The sequence below is a fragment of the Mesoplodon bidens genome (genome assembly GCF_964165515.1).
Source record: "Mesoplodon bidens genome assembly, chromosome: 1".
In the NCBI taxonomy this organism is placed as follows: domain Eukaryota; kingdom Metazoa; phylum Chordata; class Mammalia; order Artiodactyla; family Ziphiidae; genus Mesoplodon; species Mesoplodon bidens.
In genome coordinates, this window is record NC_138176.1 from 151,233,001 (window position 1) to 151,254,730 (window position 21,730).

The following is a 21,730-nucleotide window of genomic DNA, read 5'->3' on the forward strand; positions in this document are numbered from 1 at the left end:
TCTGGTAGCATCTTAGGATTCTCTATGTATAGTATCATGCCATCAGCAAACAGTGACAGTTTTACTTCTTCTTTTCCAATTTGTATTCCTTTTATTTCTTTTTCTTCTCTGATTGCCATGGCTAGGACTTCCAAAACTATTTTGAATAATAGTGGTGAGAGTGGACCTCCATGTCTTGTTCCTAATCTTGGAGGAAATGCTTTCAGTTTTTCATCATTGAGAATGTCGTTTGCTGTGGGTTTGCCATATATGGCCTTTATTATGTTGAGGGAGCTTCCCTCTATGCCCCCTTTCTGGAGAGTTTGTATCACAAATGGGTGTTGAATTTGGTCAAAAGCTTTTTCTGCATCTATTGAGATGACCATATGGTTTTTCTTCTTCAGTTGGTTAATATGGTTTATCACATTGATTGATTTGTGTATATTGAAGAATCCTTGCATCCCTGGGATAAATCCCACTTGGTCATGGTGTATGATCCTTTTAATGTGTTGTTGGATTCTGTTTGCTAGTATTTTGCTGAGGATTTTTGCATCTATATTAATCAGTGATATTGGTCTGTAATTTTCTTTTTTTGTACTATCTTTTTCTGGTTTTGGTATCAGGGTGATGGTGGCCTCATAGAATGAGTTTGGGAGTGTTCCTTCCTCCGCAATTTTATGGAAGAGTTTGAGAAGGATTGGTGTTAGCTCTTCTCTAAATGTTTGAAAGAAATCACCTGTGAAGCCATCGCGTCCTGGACTTTTGTTTGTTGGAAGATTTTTAATCAGAGTTTCAATTTCATTACTTGTGATTGGTCTGTTCATATTTTCTGTTTCTTCCTCGTTCAGTCTTGGAAGGTTATACCTTTCTACGAATTTGTCCATTTCTTCCAGGTTGTCCATTTTATTGGCATAGAGTTGCTTGTAGTAGTCTCTTAGGAGGCTTTGTATTTCTGTAGTGTCTGTTGTAATTTCTTTTTCATTTCTAATTTTATTGAGTCCTCTCCCTCTTTTTCTTGATGAGTCTGGCTAATGGTTTATCAATTTTGTTTATCTTCTCAAACAACCAGCTTTTAATTTTATTGAAGTTTGCTATTCTTTTCTTTGTTTCTTTTTCATTTATTTCTGCTCTGATCTTTATGATTTCTTTCCTTCTATTAACTGTGGGTTTTGTTTGTTCTTCTTTCTCTAGTTCCTTTAGGTGTAAGGTTAGGTTGTTTATTTGACATTTTTCTTGTTTCTTGATGTCGGCTTTTATAGCTATAAACTTCCCTGTTAGTACCGCTTTTGCTGCGTCCCATACGTTTTGTATCATTGTGTTTTCATTGTCATTTGTCTCTAGGTATTTTTTGTTTTCCTCTTTGATTTCTTCAGTGATCTCTTGGTTATTTAGTAATGTATTGTTTACCCTCCATGTGTTTGTGTTTTTTATGTTTTTTTCCTTGTAATTCATTTCTAATCTCATAGTGTTGTGGTCAGAAAAGATGCTTGATATGATTTCAGTTTTCCTAAATTTACTGAGGCTTCATTTGTGACCCAAGATGTGATCTATCCTGGAGAATGTTCCCTGTGCACTTGAGAAGAAAGTGTACTCTGCTGTTTTTAGCTGGAATGTCCTATAAATATCTATTAAATCTATGTGGTCTATTGTGTCACTTAAAGCTTGTGTTTCCTTATTAATTTTGTGTGTGGATGATCTGTCCATTGGTGTAAGTGAGGTGTTAAAGTCTCCCACTATTATTGTTACTATTGATTTCCTCTTTTACAGCTGTTAGCAGTTGCCTTATGTATTGAGGTGCCCCTATGTTGGATGCATATATATTTACAATTGTTATATCTTCTTCTTGGATTGATCCCATGATAATTATGTAGTGTCCTTCCTTGTCTCTTGTAACATTCTTTAAATTCTATTTTGTCTGATATGGGAATTCACACTCCAGCTTTCTTTTTATTTCCATTTGCATGGAATATCTTTTTCCATCCCCTTACTTTCAGTCTGTATGTGTCCCTAGGTCTGAAGTGGGTCTCTTGTAGACAGCATATAGATGGGTCTTGTTTTTGTATCCATTCAGCAAGCCTGTGTCTCTTGGTTGGAGCATTTAATCCATTCACGTTTAAGTTAATTATCGATATGTATGTTCCTATTACCATTTTCTTAACTGTTTTGAGTTTCTTTTTGTAGGTCCCTTTCTTCTGTTGTTTTCCCCACTTAGAGACGTTCCTTTACCATTTGTTGTAGAGCTGCTTTGTTGGTGCTGAATTCTCTTAGCTTTTGCTTCTCTGTATAGCTTTTGATTTCTCCATCGAATCTGAATGAGATCCTTGCTGGGTAGAGTAATCTTGGTTGTAGGTTTTTCCTCATTACTTTAAGTATATCATGCCACTCCCTTCTGGCTTGTAGAGTTTCTGCTGAGAAATCAGCTGTTAACCTTATGGGAGTTCCCTTGTATATTATTTGTCATTTTTTCTCTTGCTGCTTTCAATAAGTTTTCTTTGTCTTTAATGTTTGCCAATTTTATTACTATGTATCTCAGCTTGTTTCTCCTTGGGTTTATCCTGCCTGGGACTCTCAGAGCCTCCTGGACTTGGGTGGCTATTTCCTTTCCCATGTTAGGGAAGTTTTCGACTATAATCTCTTCAAATATTTCTCAGGTCCTTCCTCTGTCTCTTCTCCTTCTGGGACCCCTATTATGCGAATGTTTTTGCATTTAATATTATCCCAGACATCTCTTAGGCTGTCTTCATTTCTTTTCATTCTTTTTTCTTTATTCTGTTCTGCAGCAGTGAATTCCATCATTCTGTCTTCCACATCACTTATCCATTCTTCTTCCTCAGTTATTCTGCTATTGAATCCTTCTAGTGTAGCTTTCATTTCAGTTATTGTATTGTTCATCTCTGTTTATTTGTTCTTTAATTCTTCTAGGTGTTTGATAAACATTTCTTGCATCATCTCGATCTTTGCCTCCATTCTGTTTCCGAGGTCCTGGATCATCTTCACTATCATTATTCTGAATTCTTTTTCTGGAAAGTTGCCTATCTCCACTTCATTTAGGTTTTTTTCTGGGGTTTTATCTTGTTCCTTCATCTGGTACATAGCCTTCTGCCTTTTCATCTTGTCTGTCTTTCTATGAATGTGGTTTTTGTTCCACAGGCTGCAGGATTGTAGTTCTTCTTGCTTCTGCTGTCTGCCCTTTGGTGGATGAAGCTATCTAAGAGGCTTGTGCAAGTATCCTGATGGGAGGGACTGGTGGTGGGTAGAGATGGCTGTTGGTCTGGTGGGAAGAGCTCAGTAAAACTTTAATCCTCTTGCCTGCTCATGGGTGGGGCTGGGTCCCCTCCCTGTTCATTGTTTGGCCTGAAATGATTCAACACTGAAGCCTACCTGGGCTCTTTGGTGGGGCTAATGGTGGACTCTGGGAGGGCTCACACCAATGTGTACTTCCCAGAACTTCTGCTACCAGTGTCCTTGTCCTCATGGTGAAACAAAGCCACCCCCTGCCTCTGCAGGAGACCCTCCAACACTAGCTGTTAGGTCTGGTTCAGTCTCCCCTGGGGTCACTGCTCCTTCACGTGGGTCCCAGTGCACACACTACTTTGTGTATGCCTTCCAAGTGTGCAGTCTCTGTTTCCCCCAGTCCTGTCGAATTCCTGCAATCAAATCCCTCTAGCCTTTAAGTGATTCTCTAGGAATTCCTCCTCCTGCTGCCGGACCCCCAGGTTGGGAAGCCTGACATGGGGCTCAGAACCTTCATTCCAGTGGGTGGACTTCTGTGGTATAAGTGTTCTCCAGTTTGTGAATCACCCACCCAGCAGTTATGGGATTTGATTTTATTGTGATTGTGCCACTCCTTCCGTCTCATTGTGGCTTCTCCTTTGTCTTTGGATGTGGGGTATCTTTTTTGGTGAGTTCCCGTGTCTTCCTGTCAATGATTGTTCAGCAGTTAGTTGTGATTCTGGTGTTCTCGCAAGAGGGAATGAGATCACGTCCTTCTACCAAGGAGAAATCTTTAAGATGTCGTCAACTTCTTGCTTGTTGGCCTATTATATGAACAGTTAATGTGTAATATTGCTACATAATGTTTCTGATTGATATTTCCACTAATAGTGAAACATAGATTACTCAGTACTGTTTGATAATGATTATCTTATATTCTCTGTTGAATTTATCTTTTATAATTTCATGTAAGTTGACTGTATCAGCTATAAGTTCACTAATATTGATCACAAATTATGCTAGTCTTGTTGAGAGAAACAAAGGGTTTATTTATGTTATTACTTAGTACTGGACAAGACTAATTTTACTCGTCCTTTTATAATTATTATTTGCATATGCAAATACACAGCTTTCAATAAGCAAACCAGAATGTTGTTTAAATTTAAAAGTAGAGTAATTCACTAATTTGTTGTACAAAAAGGTAGCTATATTTGTGAAATTATATTTATAGGATAGTACCTCTGAATTTTTAAAAAATAGTTGCATAACAAACAAATGTCCCTGCACAGATTTATTTATACAGTAAATTTTATTACGTGCTTAATGGTGTTCTAGGTCTTAGGGTTTCCTGTATGTAGTCCTAGCACTATTCTTGTGTACCATAAGATACAGTCATGCTTATCTTGTACAGAGCTTTCTAAAAGGACTTTTTTAATTTTATAATTAAAAAAAGATTTTTTTTGTAATTTGATTTGTTTTTGTTTGCAGAGCGCCCTCTTCACTACACAGAAAATGTGTTGGAACAGGTGCTTCGGTGGAGTTCATTAGCTGAACCTGGATCTGCTTATCTTGTGGTGAAGAAATTCTTAACCATTGACACAGTTAAACACTATAATGGTAGGTGCTGTTATTTCACATTGCAACTATGATTGAAAATTCAAGTGGTTAAAGGATAATTATTATGGCACAAGTGTTTTCTGAAAATGTAAAAATGAGTAGCTAAATGAAAAATCTACTGCCATTATTGTTAGAAAGAAGAATATATAGACCAAGTGCCAAGGTCATATTTTCCTGGTGGGTCAGACTGTGGTAATAGTTGGTTAATTTGACCATATCAAATTAAAGATTTAGCAGGAATGATTCATCTTTTTAAAGTTTTGGGTTTATTTTATTTATTTGCCATGCTTAAGTGTTTTCGTAATTTTTAGATAGATGGTGAATCTTCTTGAATTATATTTACATTTGAAAGTTCTCTGAGCATTCAAGAATCACAAGCTCTGAGATTGTGTGCTTGTTATAATTCTCACCTATTTTGCAGTAATATTGGAAAACAAATAAATACTTCCAATAAGGATATTTGCCATCCAACTGGGAGAAGACGTGTATACATATAAGGTTAAATAAGATGTTAGCTAGCACGGGGGATCCATACAAGACAGTCTCTGAACTTGTTTGAGGTATCAGAAAACTTTCATTTTGAAACTTAGATTCTTCTGTTATGTTGACATCATCTGACAGATTAGAGAAAGATTTCCTGCCACACTGTCTAGAAACCAACCCCAAAAGCAGAGGATTCAAGTTTTATAAGATGAAATTTACCACAACTTTTATAATTCATATTGATAATAACCATTACTATTTATTAATCGGGTATTATAAAATGAGCTCTCTGCATACCAAAACTCATTTATACTTTTTAAAAAATTTCTCCATGAGTTATATTTTCATTTGAATTTTATGACTGAGAAAAGGGAAGCTCAGAGAAATTAAGTAACTTGCCTCCAGATCACACATTTATTAAGTACTAGATTTGAGAACAGATTGGTTTTACTTCTAATTATTAAAAAAAAAAAAAGAAAAAAGATGGGGAGGTTGGTACAGTTCTTAAATGCGGTAAAGCTACTTGGTATGATTGCAGACTCTCTAGCTAGTAGCCATAAGTCAGCAAGTTCTTAATTGTACCAGGCTAATCTGATATGTTTCTGATTTCATGATAATCTGGCTACTATAACAGACTACAATAGACTAGATGGCTCATAAACAACAGAAGTTTATTTCTCACAATGTGGAGACTAGAAGTCTGACATCAGGGTGCCAGCCTGGCCAAGTTCTGGTGAGAGGCCTCTTCCAGGTTGCAGACTGGGGACTTCTTGTATCCTCCCAGGGCGGAGAGCAGAAAGGGGAAGTGCACTCTCTGTGACTCTTACAAGGGCACTAATCCCATTCCTGAGGATTCCACCCTCATGACCTCATCTAATCCTAATTTTCTCATAAAGGCCCCACCTCCTAAAACCTGATACCATGTAGGTAGGTTTCAACATATGAATTGGGGAAACATAAACATTCAGTCCATAACTCTGCCCTTCATATCTTACAATTACACAAAAGTATTTTTACAAAATGCAAGCAGTTTAACAGCTTCTATGTCATTCTGGTCTTACTGGCATCTAAGTAAACAGAACATGTGTTCTTTTTGCTGTAGAAATTTAGCCTTTTAGACACCTTTATCTTGTTTAACTTCTTTCTTACTCCTACATATGATTTTGGCCACATCCTCTGTATACTGCTCAACGATTGCAATAGAAATTCTCTCTCATCTTATGACTGCTACAAGCATCCCTGTCATAGAGCAGTGATTGTCAGGTGGGGGAGATTTTTGTCCCCCAGGGAGCATTTGGAAATGTCTGGAGATTTTTCTGACGGTCACACTGGGTAGGGTGGTGCTTCTGGTATTTAGTGGTTAGAGACCAGAGATGCTGCTAAACATCTTACAATACACAGGAAGGCTCTTTACAACAAAGCATAATCTGGCTCAACATGTCAACGGTGTCATGTTGAGAATCTCTGATTTACATAACCTTTGAAGTCTGGCCTAGCTCTTAAATTCTGTCTTTCATTTTAACATTGAGATAAAGGAAACGTATTGAGTTTATGAACAAACTCCTGCCTGCATTATGAAATACATTATAGGTTCTCATGGCTTCTTTTCTTTTAGAAAATAAGTCATCTTTTCAGGTAAATTTTAATTTTTTTTTGGTGAGAATTTTCTTTTTTCTAATATCCCTCAAAAATGTCTCTTAATTCTCCATGTTGCAAAAACTTAGCTCTTGTTTGAATGCTAGTGGACTGGCTATGTGAATAAAACCAGACAAGAATAAGATCTTAAAAGGCTATAATATAAAGGAAGGTTTTGTGCAGGTGGGCCTGAGGGATAACCCAAAGCAAGGATACCATTAAGTGCTGTATTAGCAATGTTAGATTGAGTGGGTTTAGAGCAATCACATCTGAGTAAAATCTTTGTTGTTTAAGGGCAACAAGAAATGGTCGAGTGACAAACTATACATTGCTTTACCCACAAACTAGGTAGGAAGTTTGGGCATTTAATTGGGCATTAATATGATGCCTCACCTACTGTACGTGTCCTCTTTTGGGGGTTATGAGTGTGTCCTGTTGTGAAAGCATCAGGCTTCTGTAAAGTCTAGACAAAGCACCTTGCATAAAAACTGGGGAACCCAAGCAGTGGAAAGCAGGCTTGCATGACAGTTTCTGAGATTTGGTTGAAATATTCTCTAGAGTAAAATGTCAGTAAACTCTTATGCTACTCTCATATCTCCTTCATCCCTCTGACAGGGTGGGAGCTATGAAACTTATCACTGCCCCTGTACTCTACCCTCCTCAGCTGGCCAAACCAATATGCAGCTTGTTATTATGATATCAGTAGTTCTTTCTACCAGGAAATTATGTCCCTCTGCATGAAAAACAAAGTCAGGTTTTAGAGTAACCCTCAGGAAATACATTAATTAGACCATTTCATATTAGTAGTTATGTACTTTTGGTCAGAAACAGGAGTACCTATGAAGTAAATATTTAACTTTCTTTTTTAGTTTTCTAGACAATAAAATTTTTATAAATGTTTTTAATCAGAGCTTGATTTATATTCAGATTGTCAAAGTAAAATCTTTTTCATTATGGTTGGTTCTGCATCTGTGTGCATTTAGGATTGTCATTTTAAAGAAGGTTTGGCCTATTGTTTGTTTTTAAAATCAACTTTTAAAGTCATGATTTTTTCTTATAGTCATGTCTTACAGTAACCTGGGGATTCTAAGTACTTCTTATGGGGTACCCTGTGTGATAGATTTTAGGTTGGTTAGGTATTCAGTCTACTTTGTCTCTGTCTTGGCAAATGTCTCCTAAATCAAACACAGTGACCACCTACTCCAGAATTATTGCTCCATTCATTACATGCACTACTACTTAAAATTGGGATCTAAAAGGAAAATATGAAAGTAAATCAAATGTGATTTCTCTGTCAATTTGTTAGCAGAAAAACTGGAATCACCTCAGAAACACATGGCTCTTCACAGCAGAGAGGGAACAATGTTAAGGATTTCTTTTCCTTTCTTAAGATTTTCTTCTAACCTGGGGGCCAAGTGGAAATTAGCACAGTTTGAAACAAGGCTGGTTGGTTACAACCATACTTTTCTCTCAGTAATGAATAGCTATTGTGTTAATATTTTCTTAAAACATAAAGTAGCACTGACACATCCTTCCCACCTGTCTCATCATACCTGACACCTAATTGCCACAAACCTTAGTGTCTGTCTACCTATCCCTATCTCTTTCTGTCTCTCCTTTATCTACACACACACACACACACACACACACACACACGACTTGCATTTCATTAATTGCATGATGGTATTTCTGATTTTATGCAACAAGTTATAGGCATATACTTGTGGTTGATACCACCTTCTTGCTTAATGAAAAATTTTATCAAATAATAAGTTTAGGGGTTTGGGGTTGTTTAGGGGTTTTAATTTTCTCAATTTGTTCATTTTATCTCAATAGATTAAAATATAGATATCACAAGAAGGAATAGACTTTAGAGTCAACCAACACTTAATTTCTGCTCATTCATTTAAGGTAATAAGGAAGCATACTTTACTTTTATACAAGTATGTAAGAGTAAGTGAATTTTCTGTTGCCTCTACTTAAAAATCAATTCTGTGTTTTTCAAAAGCAGCATTGTATTTCTGAGAAGCATTTTGGGCCATTGTCATTATTGTAATGAGGAGTTAACTAACTTGAAAAGAAAAATAATAGTCTGAATTTCTTTTCTACCCCATGGATTATGGCTGAGACATTGAGATAGGGAGAATGAAACTTCATTTAAATTGCTATTTAGACTTTCTCAGAGCTAATCATATTAGACCATCTTATATTATCATTATCTCATATTAAGTTTCAACATCTCTTTCACAAGTTAGCCATAAATTTATAGTTTCTATAAGGTTCCAGAATAAATAATTTTTATGTTGCAGAAGTCTTATTTTAAACACTAAAGTTCTTTAATATTACCCCAATAGAATATGATACAACAGAATCAAGTTTTAATGATCTCAATGGGGAAGAACTACTTTTAAGATAGAAGATGTAACTCACATGAAGATGCGTGTGGGTTTCTAAATTTAGATTGCCACATATGACAGATGCTTTGGAATTAAATTTACATTAGAATAGAATAGTTCAAAATGCAACTGCTTCCAGCAAATTCAGACGTGGAAAGCTGAGCCATCCACTATCAACTAACTTAAGAAAATAAAGGAAAATTCCAGCAAAAATAGTATGAGTTCATAAATCATAGTCTAGCTGAAATAATTTATATTCCACTCCCCATCATATCTTTTTAAATCCAAAGATGTGTAAAAGTTGAAGGTAAGATCCAGTCCACTTCAAGTGGAAGTATTTTCTCGGAAATTGATGATAGAATAGAAAAGTAGTGTTCTACTTTCTACAATTTGCTGCATTGTCAGTAAAGTGGGGTGGAATCTCTGGCACTTTTCTAGTCAATCCTCCAGTAGTAAGTATATTTACAATTTTACTGTTTAAGGATAATCTAATTACAAAAGGATGTTATTAGGCTGCTAGTTCTATTAAGCATTGCTTCTTCAATACAAGTAACAAAGGAAAATATACTGGGAATCAGGGCGGGGGGGTGGGTATTTGACTTTTCCTAGATTACTTTCAAGCAAGTTTGGTTTCTACTCAGTTGTAGAACTAAATTTTATTAAATACATTTTGAGCGAATGTCATGCAGTGTGTGAACTATATCAAATTCTGCTTCTTCCAAATTATAAAGAATATATGTGTTCTATATAATCAATATCAAACAAAGGAAAATATGGATAATTTTTAATTTGGAAGAAATTTATAGATTTCAGGTTGCAAATATTGCCAAATATCACTTGGTTGTGGCACATTTTCAAGAGGATGTCTCATGAAAACTGCTTGACTCCTTCAGCACTTAGAGTACATGCGCAGGGGTGGAACTTGGTTTTTCAGATAATGTACAGGCCTGAGAAAATAGTCTTTGCCAGCAAAAGAGGAAGGGAGACACATAGAGACCATGGAAAATAGACCCATTTGTTTTATATTCCCTTTTCATTGCTCAGATCATATATAAGAGATAAATTGTTCATAGTTACTATGCATTTACTGGGCGCCAGTTGCTGAGCTAATGGCTTTGCATACACCATGTCATTTAATCTTCCTAGCAGTCTTAAGGGGTTTTTTACTAGTACTCTCTAAGCCTTTTATAAATGGAGAGACTTGGACATGGAGACGTTACGTAACTCCCTCAATGTGACCTGCTGGTAAGTGGAAGAGCAGATTTTAGTTTTTAAAACTTTTGTAAATTCAGTCTATAAATCACCAGGCCTTTGGAAGGGTAATTTTTTCTATACTGTTTACTACAGACTCTGCAGTACAGAAAAAAATGATGTCTGTCCTCCATTAGATAAATAAGCAATTACATTCTGCTTGCTATGTGCTAAGCACTCTTCTAAATACTTTACATACCAGATCTACTGGGTGATCACTGTATGAATCCCCATTTTGCAGCTGAGGAAACTGAGATTTAGAGATTACTACCTGGGATCCAGTGGAGGATGTGGTTGTCATTCAAGCCCAGGTAGTCTAGCTCCAGAGCAAACTCTTAGTCACTGTGCTATGTTAGTTCTCACATGGTTGGGGAGGAAAATTTAAAGCCCACAATTTTTTAAAAAGCAAACATGAAATTATTATTTTTTCAAGATCAGATGAGATTGGGTGCATTCAGGGTGGTATGGCCATAGACTGAAACTATTATTTTTAAGAGCAAACTTATGAGACAAACATGACTTTTCATGTATTCAATGCCTAAATTTTATCTTAGAGTTTTAAAGACATGAATAACAAGTATGGACTGGAGTAGTTAGAGAAAATCTTCAAGGATGAGTTGGGTCCAGAAGTGGGGGTAGAATTTGTATAGAACCAAGGAGAATGGAATTTCCCTTAGGTTCACTCAGATGATCAACTTCAGTCATGCCACAGAGACACAGATTGGTTCTCCAAACAGTGTATTATGATAAACTGACTTATAAATAAATATTATATTTTAACTTAATAGCTTATGAAGATGAGTGGGAGAAGTCTAGTTAATTATTTAGTCCTTGAAAAGTCAGGGAAATTTAGGCTTTTAATGTTACATAAGTAAGACTTCAAATAGTAAAAAAAACAAAAACAGAGTTTTGGAAAGGGGATTAACATGATAAAACAGTATTTACATAGCACAAATCTGGAATTATATGGAGCCATTAGAAAAGCAGGACATGGAATTATAGAATCCTGGCGTCTAGGTATTAGGTAGAAAAGGCAGGGGTTAGGGAGATGATATTGGAAAAGAAGTGGAATTGAACCCCAGAGAGAAGCTTTGAGAGAACAACGGCTGAACTGCTAGATGACTGGACATGAAGGATAAAGGGGGAATATGTATTCTAGAAATATCGTTCCTAGTTTATGTCCCCCCCGCTTCTCTCTCTTTGTGTCTCTCACTATCTCTGTCTGTCTCTGTCTCTCCTTCCCAAGACCCTCCAAGCTCCTCCACAGATCAGGTATTTTATTAGGATTAGGGGGCACTAGTTAGGAATTACTGTTTTTGTCTAAGAACTTGAGGTTTTTCAAATGATTTGGAAAACTTTTTTTTCTTTGGGTGGGGAGATCAGTTTCATAGTCTCAGTAACATGATGTCTGTTCTGTTTAAATAAATAAATTTGACCATTCTGCGTGGTTTCATACATGTACTTTTTAAGGGCTTTTCTAATTAATAACAAAATTACAGCACAATCTAACTAAGAATACCAATCTGTTACCTTACCCAGTGTTAACTCTAAAGAACCTTCACTGAACTCAACTGATACTTCCTTCCTTGTCCGAGCAAACACTTGGAGGGGGAAAGGGGTTTATGATTCTCTAAAGATAACAGTGTCTCTAGATCTTAAACTTTCTCTCCAGGATGAGGTAGAGGGAGTGAAAATATAAGTGTAAAGTACTCCACAGTTGAGGGACCTGGCAGTACTGGAAAAGCTTGGAAAAGTGAATTATTGGAAGCCATTTAATTCGTATCCTTCATTGTGTTACACACTGAGTCATGCACAATGTCCCCAAAGTACATAGCTTAATCTTGGCCCTTAAGCGATGGGTATTTTTTTCTACTTATTTTAACATTGTGTGAGCTTTTAGAAATTCTTCCCAGTTCTTAGTATTTATCATGGAACTTAGTGTTTCAAGGTTCTTTTTGGTCTTTCCTTCTCCTTAACATATATTCCTCTCAAAGCCTCCTCCCGAGTCCCTTAATAATGTGTACAACAAGATTTAGCTAAGATAATTACATACGATTTTTTAAAATAAATTTTAATAAAAATGAAACCAAAGGTGTCAACAATAATTTTTTTCCCTAAGCCTGTTTTCTGTTTGACCTATGAGTGGTTTACTTTAACACTGGGCATATGATTATTTCTTATTGTTAAAATTAGAAAGCTTTATTAAATTGAACAAAAATCTTAAAAAAGTATAATCAGAAGGTGTGAATAGAATTGGTTTGGCTTAAGCAATATATAATATCTTTATCTCACAATTTGATTATAATTTAATGTTCTTAAAATACTTTACCTATTTCTAAATCAATAGTATTATAAATGCCTTTCTCCACTTTTCTGTTCTAAATCAGCTGAATCACTAAGCCCACCCAATGTTTTCTAAATTGCTTACTGTATTTCTCCTATCAGGATATATAAGCATTGTTTGTTAGTCCATGTTTACTCTGTCTCTTACACTGCACTGCAAGTCCAGAAATCATCTCTTTTGAGGTATTGTATATTATTAGAACCAAGTGCATACTGGACTCTTAATACTTCATGAAGAATGAATTGATGTCATATGAATTTTGCTGAATACTACTTTTATATTTTTTCCTTGATCTTCCTATTGCATTAAAATACATCTTCTTTCACGTCTTTTAATTGGAAAAGTGTTATTTTTAATTTAAATAGAAGTTTTTTAGCTATAAAATATTACTTAAAATATTTTTCTATGAAATTAAATATTAAGAGATTATACCAGAAGACAAATTTTAGCAGTGTATTTTTCAGAAACTATTTTAAGGTCACAGACCACCTAAAAATAACCTATTTTAGTATAACATCGCAATTAAAAGAATGTTATCTGTGACCAGTATGCAGATCATGAAAACTATCGGGGCTTGTCAGTTACTTTTGTTTGTGGTTAGGATCAGTGATGTGATTAATCATGGGGATTTTTGCTTCCAGGTTGTCATCCCATGTCATATTTGAGTTATAAGGCACTATTTCAATTTTTTCTAACTTTAGTCTTCTTATACTAACTATAATTGTGAACGTCTGTGTAGTATTTGCTGTATAAGTAAAGGTTTTCCCCAAACCAAGGGATGCTAGGTTTTAGATTAAGAGTTTTTCTTTCTAAAATCAAGTTATTTGTAAATTTTAGAAACTCTGCATGAATATTTAAAAATTGTGTCACCTTAATACCAGGAAATTGCTAAAAGCCCTCATCCTGATATAATGTCTCATGCTTCATCGTTTATGGACATGATCTAATATGAGGACAACAATCTGCAGGATAAGTGTTGTTACTCCTGTTTTACAGGAAAAGCAGGAGTTGACCCCAGAATGACCATGTCGTGGCTACTTGGCTTCAGGTTTCTTTTCTTTCCACTGTTCCTCAGTTCTCAAGTAGGCAGTTGAATACTGTTGGGATTTCAAGAAGAAAGCTGTAGACTAGAGATACAGTGATAAATTTATTCATGATAAATCTACACAAATTCAACTTTTTTTTTAACCAAAAACATGATTTTTAGTAAAACTGTTGAAATGATTTCTAAGTGTGGGACACTGGCAGTATTGCATGAGCATTATTAGCAGTTTTGCCTTATTTACCCTTCCTGTTTCATAGGAATAGGAATTTCTCTAATGTCTCAAGAATTCCTGGATTCCTGAGACAGGATTCTAGAAGAGATTTCTCTTTTACCTGTGTATTTTGCATTGTTTATATGAGTGCTATTCAAAGAAATAAAATGCAAGCTGAGTATGTAATTTTAAATTGCCTAATAGCCACATTTTAAAATATATATATATACATATATATAAAGAAATAGGTGAAATTAATTTTACTTGTATCTTCTATTTAAACTCACATATCCAAAATAGTATTATTTCAACATGTAATCAGTGTTATAAAATTGTGATATATTTATTTTTTGGTACTAATCTTCAAAATATGGTATATATTTTATACTCATAGCACAACACAGATGTTTCAGATGCTCATTAGCCAGTAGTTAATTGGACAGCATGGGCAGGCCTATGTATTATAAATAGATATAAATAGATCTGGTTACTGGATCTATGACTTATCCAACACTCCCCTGACACAAGGTGTTCCCAGAAATTAACTAGAGGCTTCTTAATGGTAGGAAACAAGTTATTATTTATATCATCAAAACTGAAAACACAAAAATGTTTTATATTCTATTCCAAATAAATGAAAATGTACCCAACTTACAAAAGTAAATGTTGTACTTTACAGAGAGGAAGGCCCTGGAAAGTATCAAAGAGGGAGTCTTGAAAATCAAAGAAGAACCATCTAAAATACTCTCTGGAAATAAGTTTCAAGACCGGTATTTTGTTTTACGAGATGGGTATCTCTTTCTTTACAAGGATATGAAGGTATTTAATATATGTAGTATTTGAATACGTATATAGTTTTCTGTGAGTGTTAACATTCTTATTGCATGCCTCTCAGCCCTCTCTCTTGGAAGTCAAGGCCTCTAGTAAATAAAATGTACAGTAAGCTGATGATTACTTTCAGCCTCTGGGATATGACATTAATGCAACTAGTAACACAGTAAAGAACTCCATATATGGCCTTTCTGAGCACCTCATTTTTTAGGGCAGAGATTGACTTAAGTTCTAAAGAAAAGTCTAATACGTGTTACATAAACTAGCATATAAATCAGCATCTCAGTCAATAAAATTAAGAGAATGTGTCATGCCTTAAGGCAAAAGTGGATTGAGTTTAGCAAATGGAAATTAATAAAATGTAGAATAAAAAGGCAAAACCCAAATGCTAAATCTGATTAAAAATTAAATCTGATTAATATATTTCCTATACTCTTGAATGAATTAACTCATAATATTGTATTTATTAATTGAATCTTACTGATGTATCCCAATATGTTTGAATTCCCTAACAGCTTTTATTAATGAATTGAGGAATGGAGAGAGGACTTAGAGATGAAAAAGAGGGAGTAGGTATAAGAATATCAAACTTAGCATCAGAAAACCTCAAAACCGCCAAGTTGGTTGTGTGAATAAGAATCTTAAACTGTCATCCTCAATTTCTGTATCTGTAATATGATGATGATAGTATGAGTCCTGCATGCCAGATTGTTGTAATGCTTAAATAAGAATATATATAAAAGTTCCTTTTCAACTGTGAAACATATATATATATATATATATATATGTATATTAGCATGCTCATCAAAACAGCCCACTAAGAATATGAATAGGGAAGTTCCCTTCTGAGAAAAATATATTCATAGTACATATATCTGAAAAGGGACTCATTTGCACAATATAAAGAACTCCTCCAAATCAACAATAAAAAGACAACCCAGTAAAAATTGGGGCAAAGTATTGGACAGACATTACAGGAAGGAAGACATAGGAATGGCCAATAAGTGGTTGAACCAAAAGTGCTCAGCATCATTAGTTATCAGGGAAAATGCAAATTAAAACCACAAGATATACCATTAGTAAAACTAAAATCATAAGAGTGACAACATCTAATGTTGACAAGGACGTTGATTAACTAAAACCCTCATCAATAACTGGTGGAAGGGTAAAATCACACAATTACTATTAGAACTTTTCTGGCAGTTTTTAAAATTAAGTTATTCATACATCTACCCCATGATTCAGCAACTCTATTCCCAGGTATTATATCCACTAAAGCACTTGTTCAAGAATATTCATAAGCAGCTTTATTTATAAAAACTAAAACCTTTAAACATTCTAAATGCCCATCAATAGGAGAATGATATATTCAGACAATGGAATAATATTCAGCAATAAAAATGAATGAATGCAACCACATGGGTGAATGTTCAAATCCTTGCTGAGCAAAAAAGTTTGAGCCAAAATAGTACCATATGAGTCTGTCTATAAAAGGTCTAAGAAGAGGCAAAATCATTTATGGTGATGGGAGTCAGAAAGTGTTTGCCTGTGGTGTGGAGAAGGTTTGCTACTGAAGCAAGAAGATAGGGTCAGTAGGGTACTTTCTAGGATAACAGAAATAAATGTTCTCTCTCCAGTTTTGGGTGGTGGTTACATGGGTATATACAGTAACATTTCTACTTCCTTGAGATTCAAGCAATATCCAAGCAATTCTTTTAAATGTGGAATGACAGCAGGACCTAAAGATACTTTTTACCATTGAATTCTAATCTTCGCTTGAGTAAGCATTGCTTGCATATTTCAAGTGTGTGACGCTTCACTATGTTGTGTTTTGGAGATCTATAAAGAAGGACCAGACTAGTAACATCTATTATTTAATACTGTATTGTTATGAAGGAAGAATTATTAAGCAGCTTTCCAAAGTTCTATAGCCCCATTTAGTTGTGGCTTCTACTGAGCTCTCCACACACTGACCACTGTCCTGAATGTTCCTCCAGCAGGGAAGCCTCCAGGTGGGCATAAATAAATTTTAGTAGCATCCTACTTTGTGTATCCATTTCATGTTCATGTTCTTCAAGAACAGTGGAATGTCCAGGCAGGGAGCTAACAAAACAGCACTGAATTCCGCAGCCCTTATCCCTCTCTTCAGAGGGCTGTATTATATACTGAAAGTCACACTTTGTTACTCCATCTGATAAACCTAGCAGGGAATCTGTGTGGGTATCAAACGATTGTTATCATTTATTATCATTTTATATCATTCTTCACTTTTTTCAGTGCAGGAAGGGTGGAGTTTGCAGAAATAAGGCATTTAAGAATTTGGAATTATGTGAACCAAACACATCAGATTTTAAGGTTCATGAACTGTAGGTTTATGTTCATGAAAGGAAATGCTAAACTTCACAGCTGATTATTCTAGCCATCTAGAACTCAATCTGATTGAATTTTGTTTGGTTTTCTTCAATGCATCACCCACCTTGATCTTCATTAGACTCATTTCCTTCATCCTTGTCCTTCCATTTACATGTTGGTTAATTGTCACTTGTGTAGTTGGATATCTGCTTATGGTATTTTAAAATCATCATGGACTTTTTAGTCCCATTAAGGAACCTACGCTTCCATTGTGTAGCAACAGACGGTTGCTAGAAACAACTAGTATCAATAGAAGTGCAGTCATAATGGCCCCAACTAACATTCAACCCATTAATCCATAAAAAGTAGAGTTCTATACATTTCGCTTTGATTATTGTACTTTATCTTTACAATAATCCTATGAAACTAGTGCTATAGTTATTCCCCCTTGACAGATGAAGAAATGTAGTGTACCAAGATATTACATAACTTGCCCAAGATCAATTAGCCTATAAGAGATACAGTCAGAATTCATTCCCAGATGGCTATTTCCAAAGGCTTTATGCAGGGACTTACTAAAGAAACTATAATTTGTATTATTTTGGCTTGGTGTTATTGCTGATGGAATTTTATTTAAAGAGGATAAGTTTTTTTTCATTTTAATAGTACCAAATATTTTCAAATATGACACTTTACACAATTCAGGTTTTTTATAATGTTTTTCCCCAAGCTGATGTAAATTTTAAAACCTGCCACAAGGAAGGCTGTTCATGGAGAAATTATTTTTTTAAGATGAAATGATTTCATAATTGAGCTAAAGAATCTCATCCCTTAACAGAATGTTTTTAAGAATTTGTATCTTTTTGAAAGGATCATCCTGCTTAATCTAAAACGGAACAGGATAGAAAGCCCAGAGATAAACCCACGCATATATGGTCACCTTATCTTTGATAAAGGAGGCAGGAATGTACAGTGGAGAAAGGACAGCCTCTTCAATAAGTGGTGCTGGGAAAACTGGACAGGTACAGGTAAAAGTATGAGATTACAACACTCCCTAACACCATACAAAAAAATAAGCTCAAAATGGATTAAACACCTAAATTTAAGGCCAGACACTATCAAACTCTTAGAGGAAAACATAGGCAGAACACTCTATGACATAAATCACAGTAAGATCCTTTTGGACCCACCTCCTAGAGAAATGGAAATAAAAATAAACAAATGGGACCTAATGAAACTTCAAAGCTTTTGCACAGCAAAGGAAACCATAAACAAGACCAAAAGACAACCCTCAGAATGGGAGAAAATATTTGTAAATGAAGCAACTGACAAAGGATTAATCTCCAAAATTTACAAGCAGCTCATGCAGCTCAATAACAAAAAAACAAACAACCCAATCCAAAAATGGTCAGAAGACCTAAATAGACATTTCTACAAAGAAGATATACAGACTGCCAACAAACACATGAAAGAATGCTCAACATCATTATTCATTAGAGAAATGCAAATCAAAACTACAATGAGGTATCATCTCACACCAGTCAGAATGGCCATCATCAAAAAATCTAGAAACAATAAATGCTGGAGAGGGTGTGGAGAAAAGGGAACCCTCTTGCACTGCTGGTGGGAATGTGAATTGTTACAGCCACTATGGAGAAAGGTATGGAGGTCCTTAAAAACTACAAATAGAACTACCATATGACCCAGCAATCCCACTACTGGGCATATACCCTGAGAAAACCATAATTCAAAAAGAGTCATGTACCAACATGTTCATTGCAGCTCTATTTACAATAGCCCAGAGATGGAAACAACCTAAGTGTCCATCATCGGATGAATGGATAAAGAAGATGTGGCACATATATACAATGGAATATTACTCAGCCATAAAAAGAAACGAAATTGAGCTGTTTGTAATGAGGTGGATAGACCTAGAGTCTGTCATACAGAGTGAAGTAAGTCAGAAAGAGAAAGACAAATACCGTATGCTAACACATATATATGGAATTTAAGAAAAAAAAAATGTCATGAAGAACCTAGGGGTAAAACAGGAATAAAGACACAGACCTACTTGAGAATGGACTTGAGGATATGGGGAGGGGGAAGGGTAAGCTGTGACAAAGTGAGAGAGGGAAGCAGCGGCATAGCAGAGGGAGATCAACTTGGTGCTTTGTGGCCACCTGGAGGGGTGGGGTAGGGAGGGCTGGAGGGAGGGAGATGCAAGAGGGAAGGGATATGGGAACAGATGTATATGTATAACTGATTCACTTGGTTATAAAGCAGAAACTAACACACCACTGTGAAGCAATTATACTCCAATAAAGTTGTAAAAAAAATAAATAAAATAAAATAAAATAATTCATACAAACTGGTGGACAGTAATAGTATCGAGAGCTTGCCTGAAAGACAGTGTCCTTTTTTTCTTGACATTTAAAAAGTTTTCCTGTTTATTGAAGTATAATTGACAAAAATTGTATTTATTTGTTATACAACGTGATGCTTTTGATATACCTATACATTATGACATGATTACCACAGTCTAAGCTAAGTAACATATTCATTACCTCACATAGTTTTGTGTGTGTGTGCACTTGTGGTGAGAACATTTAAGATCTACTCTCTTAGGAAGTTTCAAGTATACAATACAGTACTGTTAACTGTAGTCACCATGCTGTACTTTAGGTTTCCAGGACCTATTCATTTTGCATAACTGAAACTTAGTACCCTTTGATCAACACCTTCCCATTTCCCCCCACTCCCAACCTCTGGAAACCACCATTCTGCTCTCTGCTTCTATGTGAGTTTGACTTTTTTAGATTCTGCGTATAAGTGAGATCATATAGTGTTTGGCAGAAAGATAGTGTTCTTTAAAGACAATGAAGACATTTTATTTTTGTCACAGTGACCTCAGGTTATGGAATTATAGTCTAAGTGTATGAAAGTTGTATTTATGCATCTGTCAGTATCAATGCCACTGATATTTTAATTTGCACATTAAGGCAAGCAGATGAGAGACTTATGGTTTTCCTTTAAACTCAAACTATTGTTATTTTCAACACATGGTGTTATTTTGCTGGTTATTTCTTCATGTTGCTGGTCTTTCCCTTTTAATATTGATGGTCAAGTCACTGGCAATTTTTGCTTTTCAAATTATTTTACAGTAAATAATCAATAGTAAAAATCTCCTAGCTTATTTGAATAAAGATTTGGCTCTGGTTTGACAGTTGCCCTTAATATATGTGTGCTTGTACATATTTAGAAAATGATTTACTGAGAAGGGAGTAGAAATTACAAATTGAAAAGTGTTTTTAAAGAGACTATGTGTTAATTAGAGAGAATTTATGAATGCTCATTAACAACAAATTAGGGTAATACAGAGGGGAAGATATATTTTGTTTTGAGAGTTTTCCCTGCACAGAAAATGTTAATTAAAATGTTTTCAGACTTGATTTACATAAAAGGTGAGAAGTTTCAATGAATATTATCATTACACTGATAATGGTGTGAAAAAAGCAAATGGGGAGGGAGTGGTCATTAAAAGTTGCATGCACTAATAAGCAAACTCTTCTTAGTAACAAGAATAATTTTTTAAGCACACTAATTTAATTGGCTCAGTTAAAAATTTCACTTTGAAATATACTGCCTGTAACAACATACTATACACTTCTTAACACGTCAACTTTTTGAAGAAATACTCCAGAAAGTACACATACCAAAAGAGTTGTAATAAACCAACAGTAAAGTTAGAATGCCAGAAGAGATTTCTTTTAATAGAACTTTGCATTAGGATCCTTACAGTTCCTATTTATGCTTATTCAGTTTAAAGATTGAACCTAAAAAGGGTTTCTTTCCACCTTGGCTGAACTCATCTTAAATTATGGCATCTGTGTCCTCTTTGGACAGGATAGAATCAAAGTCATGAGCTGGCATGCCCAGAGTAGCTTGGGAATCAGTTGTATTACTTCAGGCTCTCCATCTATTGCCAACAGTGTTTCAAAATATAGGCAGTCCTGGGTTTATCAGTGCCGTGTATAAATAAGACTACTTAGATCAGGCACAGTGCTTCTCATTCTTAAATATGCAGGTCCCCTCTACCTGTACTACTGGAATTGCAACCTCTCACCCGACCCTGCTGCTTCCTCCGTTGGGACTAGCAGTCTAAGCTTTGAGGAGGGACATTAACCACAGTTGTAATCCGATTGAACCTCTGACAAAGGTATCCAGGAGTCTGTGCTACTATATACACTCCTACGTTCTCCTCTCCTTGACTCTTTCCTATATGGAAAACTTACTGCATTACAAAGCTACCTCACTGTTCCATATCAGACTTCAAGTGTTATTCCTTAACATTCAGTAAAGTAGCAAGCTAAAAA

The 21,730-nt window shown here is 35.3% G+C and overlaps 1 protein-coding gene across 1 annotated transcript in view; it reads left to right on the top strand.

The window, feature by feature from the left end:
- The window catches only part of ARAP2 (ArfGAP with RhoGAP domain, ankyrin repeat and PH domain 2), a gene marked incomplete at its 3' end in the record, with an annotated part of 205,821 nt that overhangs the window by 148,013 nt on the left and 36,078 nt on the right, over nt 1–21,730 (top strand). The window contains exons 27-28 of the mRNA XM_081237829.1: nt 4,681–4,809; nt 14,854–14,993. Coding sequence (XP_081093955.1) covers nt 4,681–4,809; nt 14,854–14,993 — 269 coding nt within the window. The remainder of the gene's footprint in view (nt 1–4,680; nt 4,810–14,853; nt 14,994–21,730) is intronic.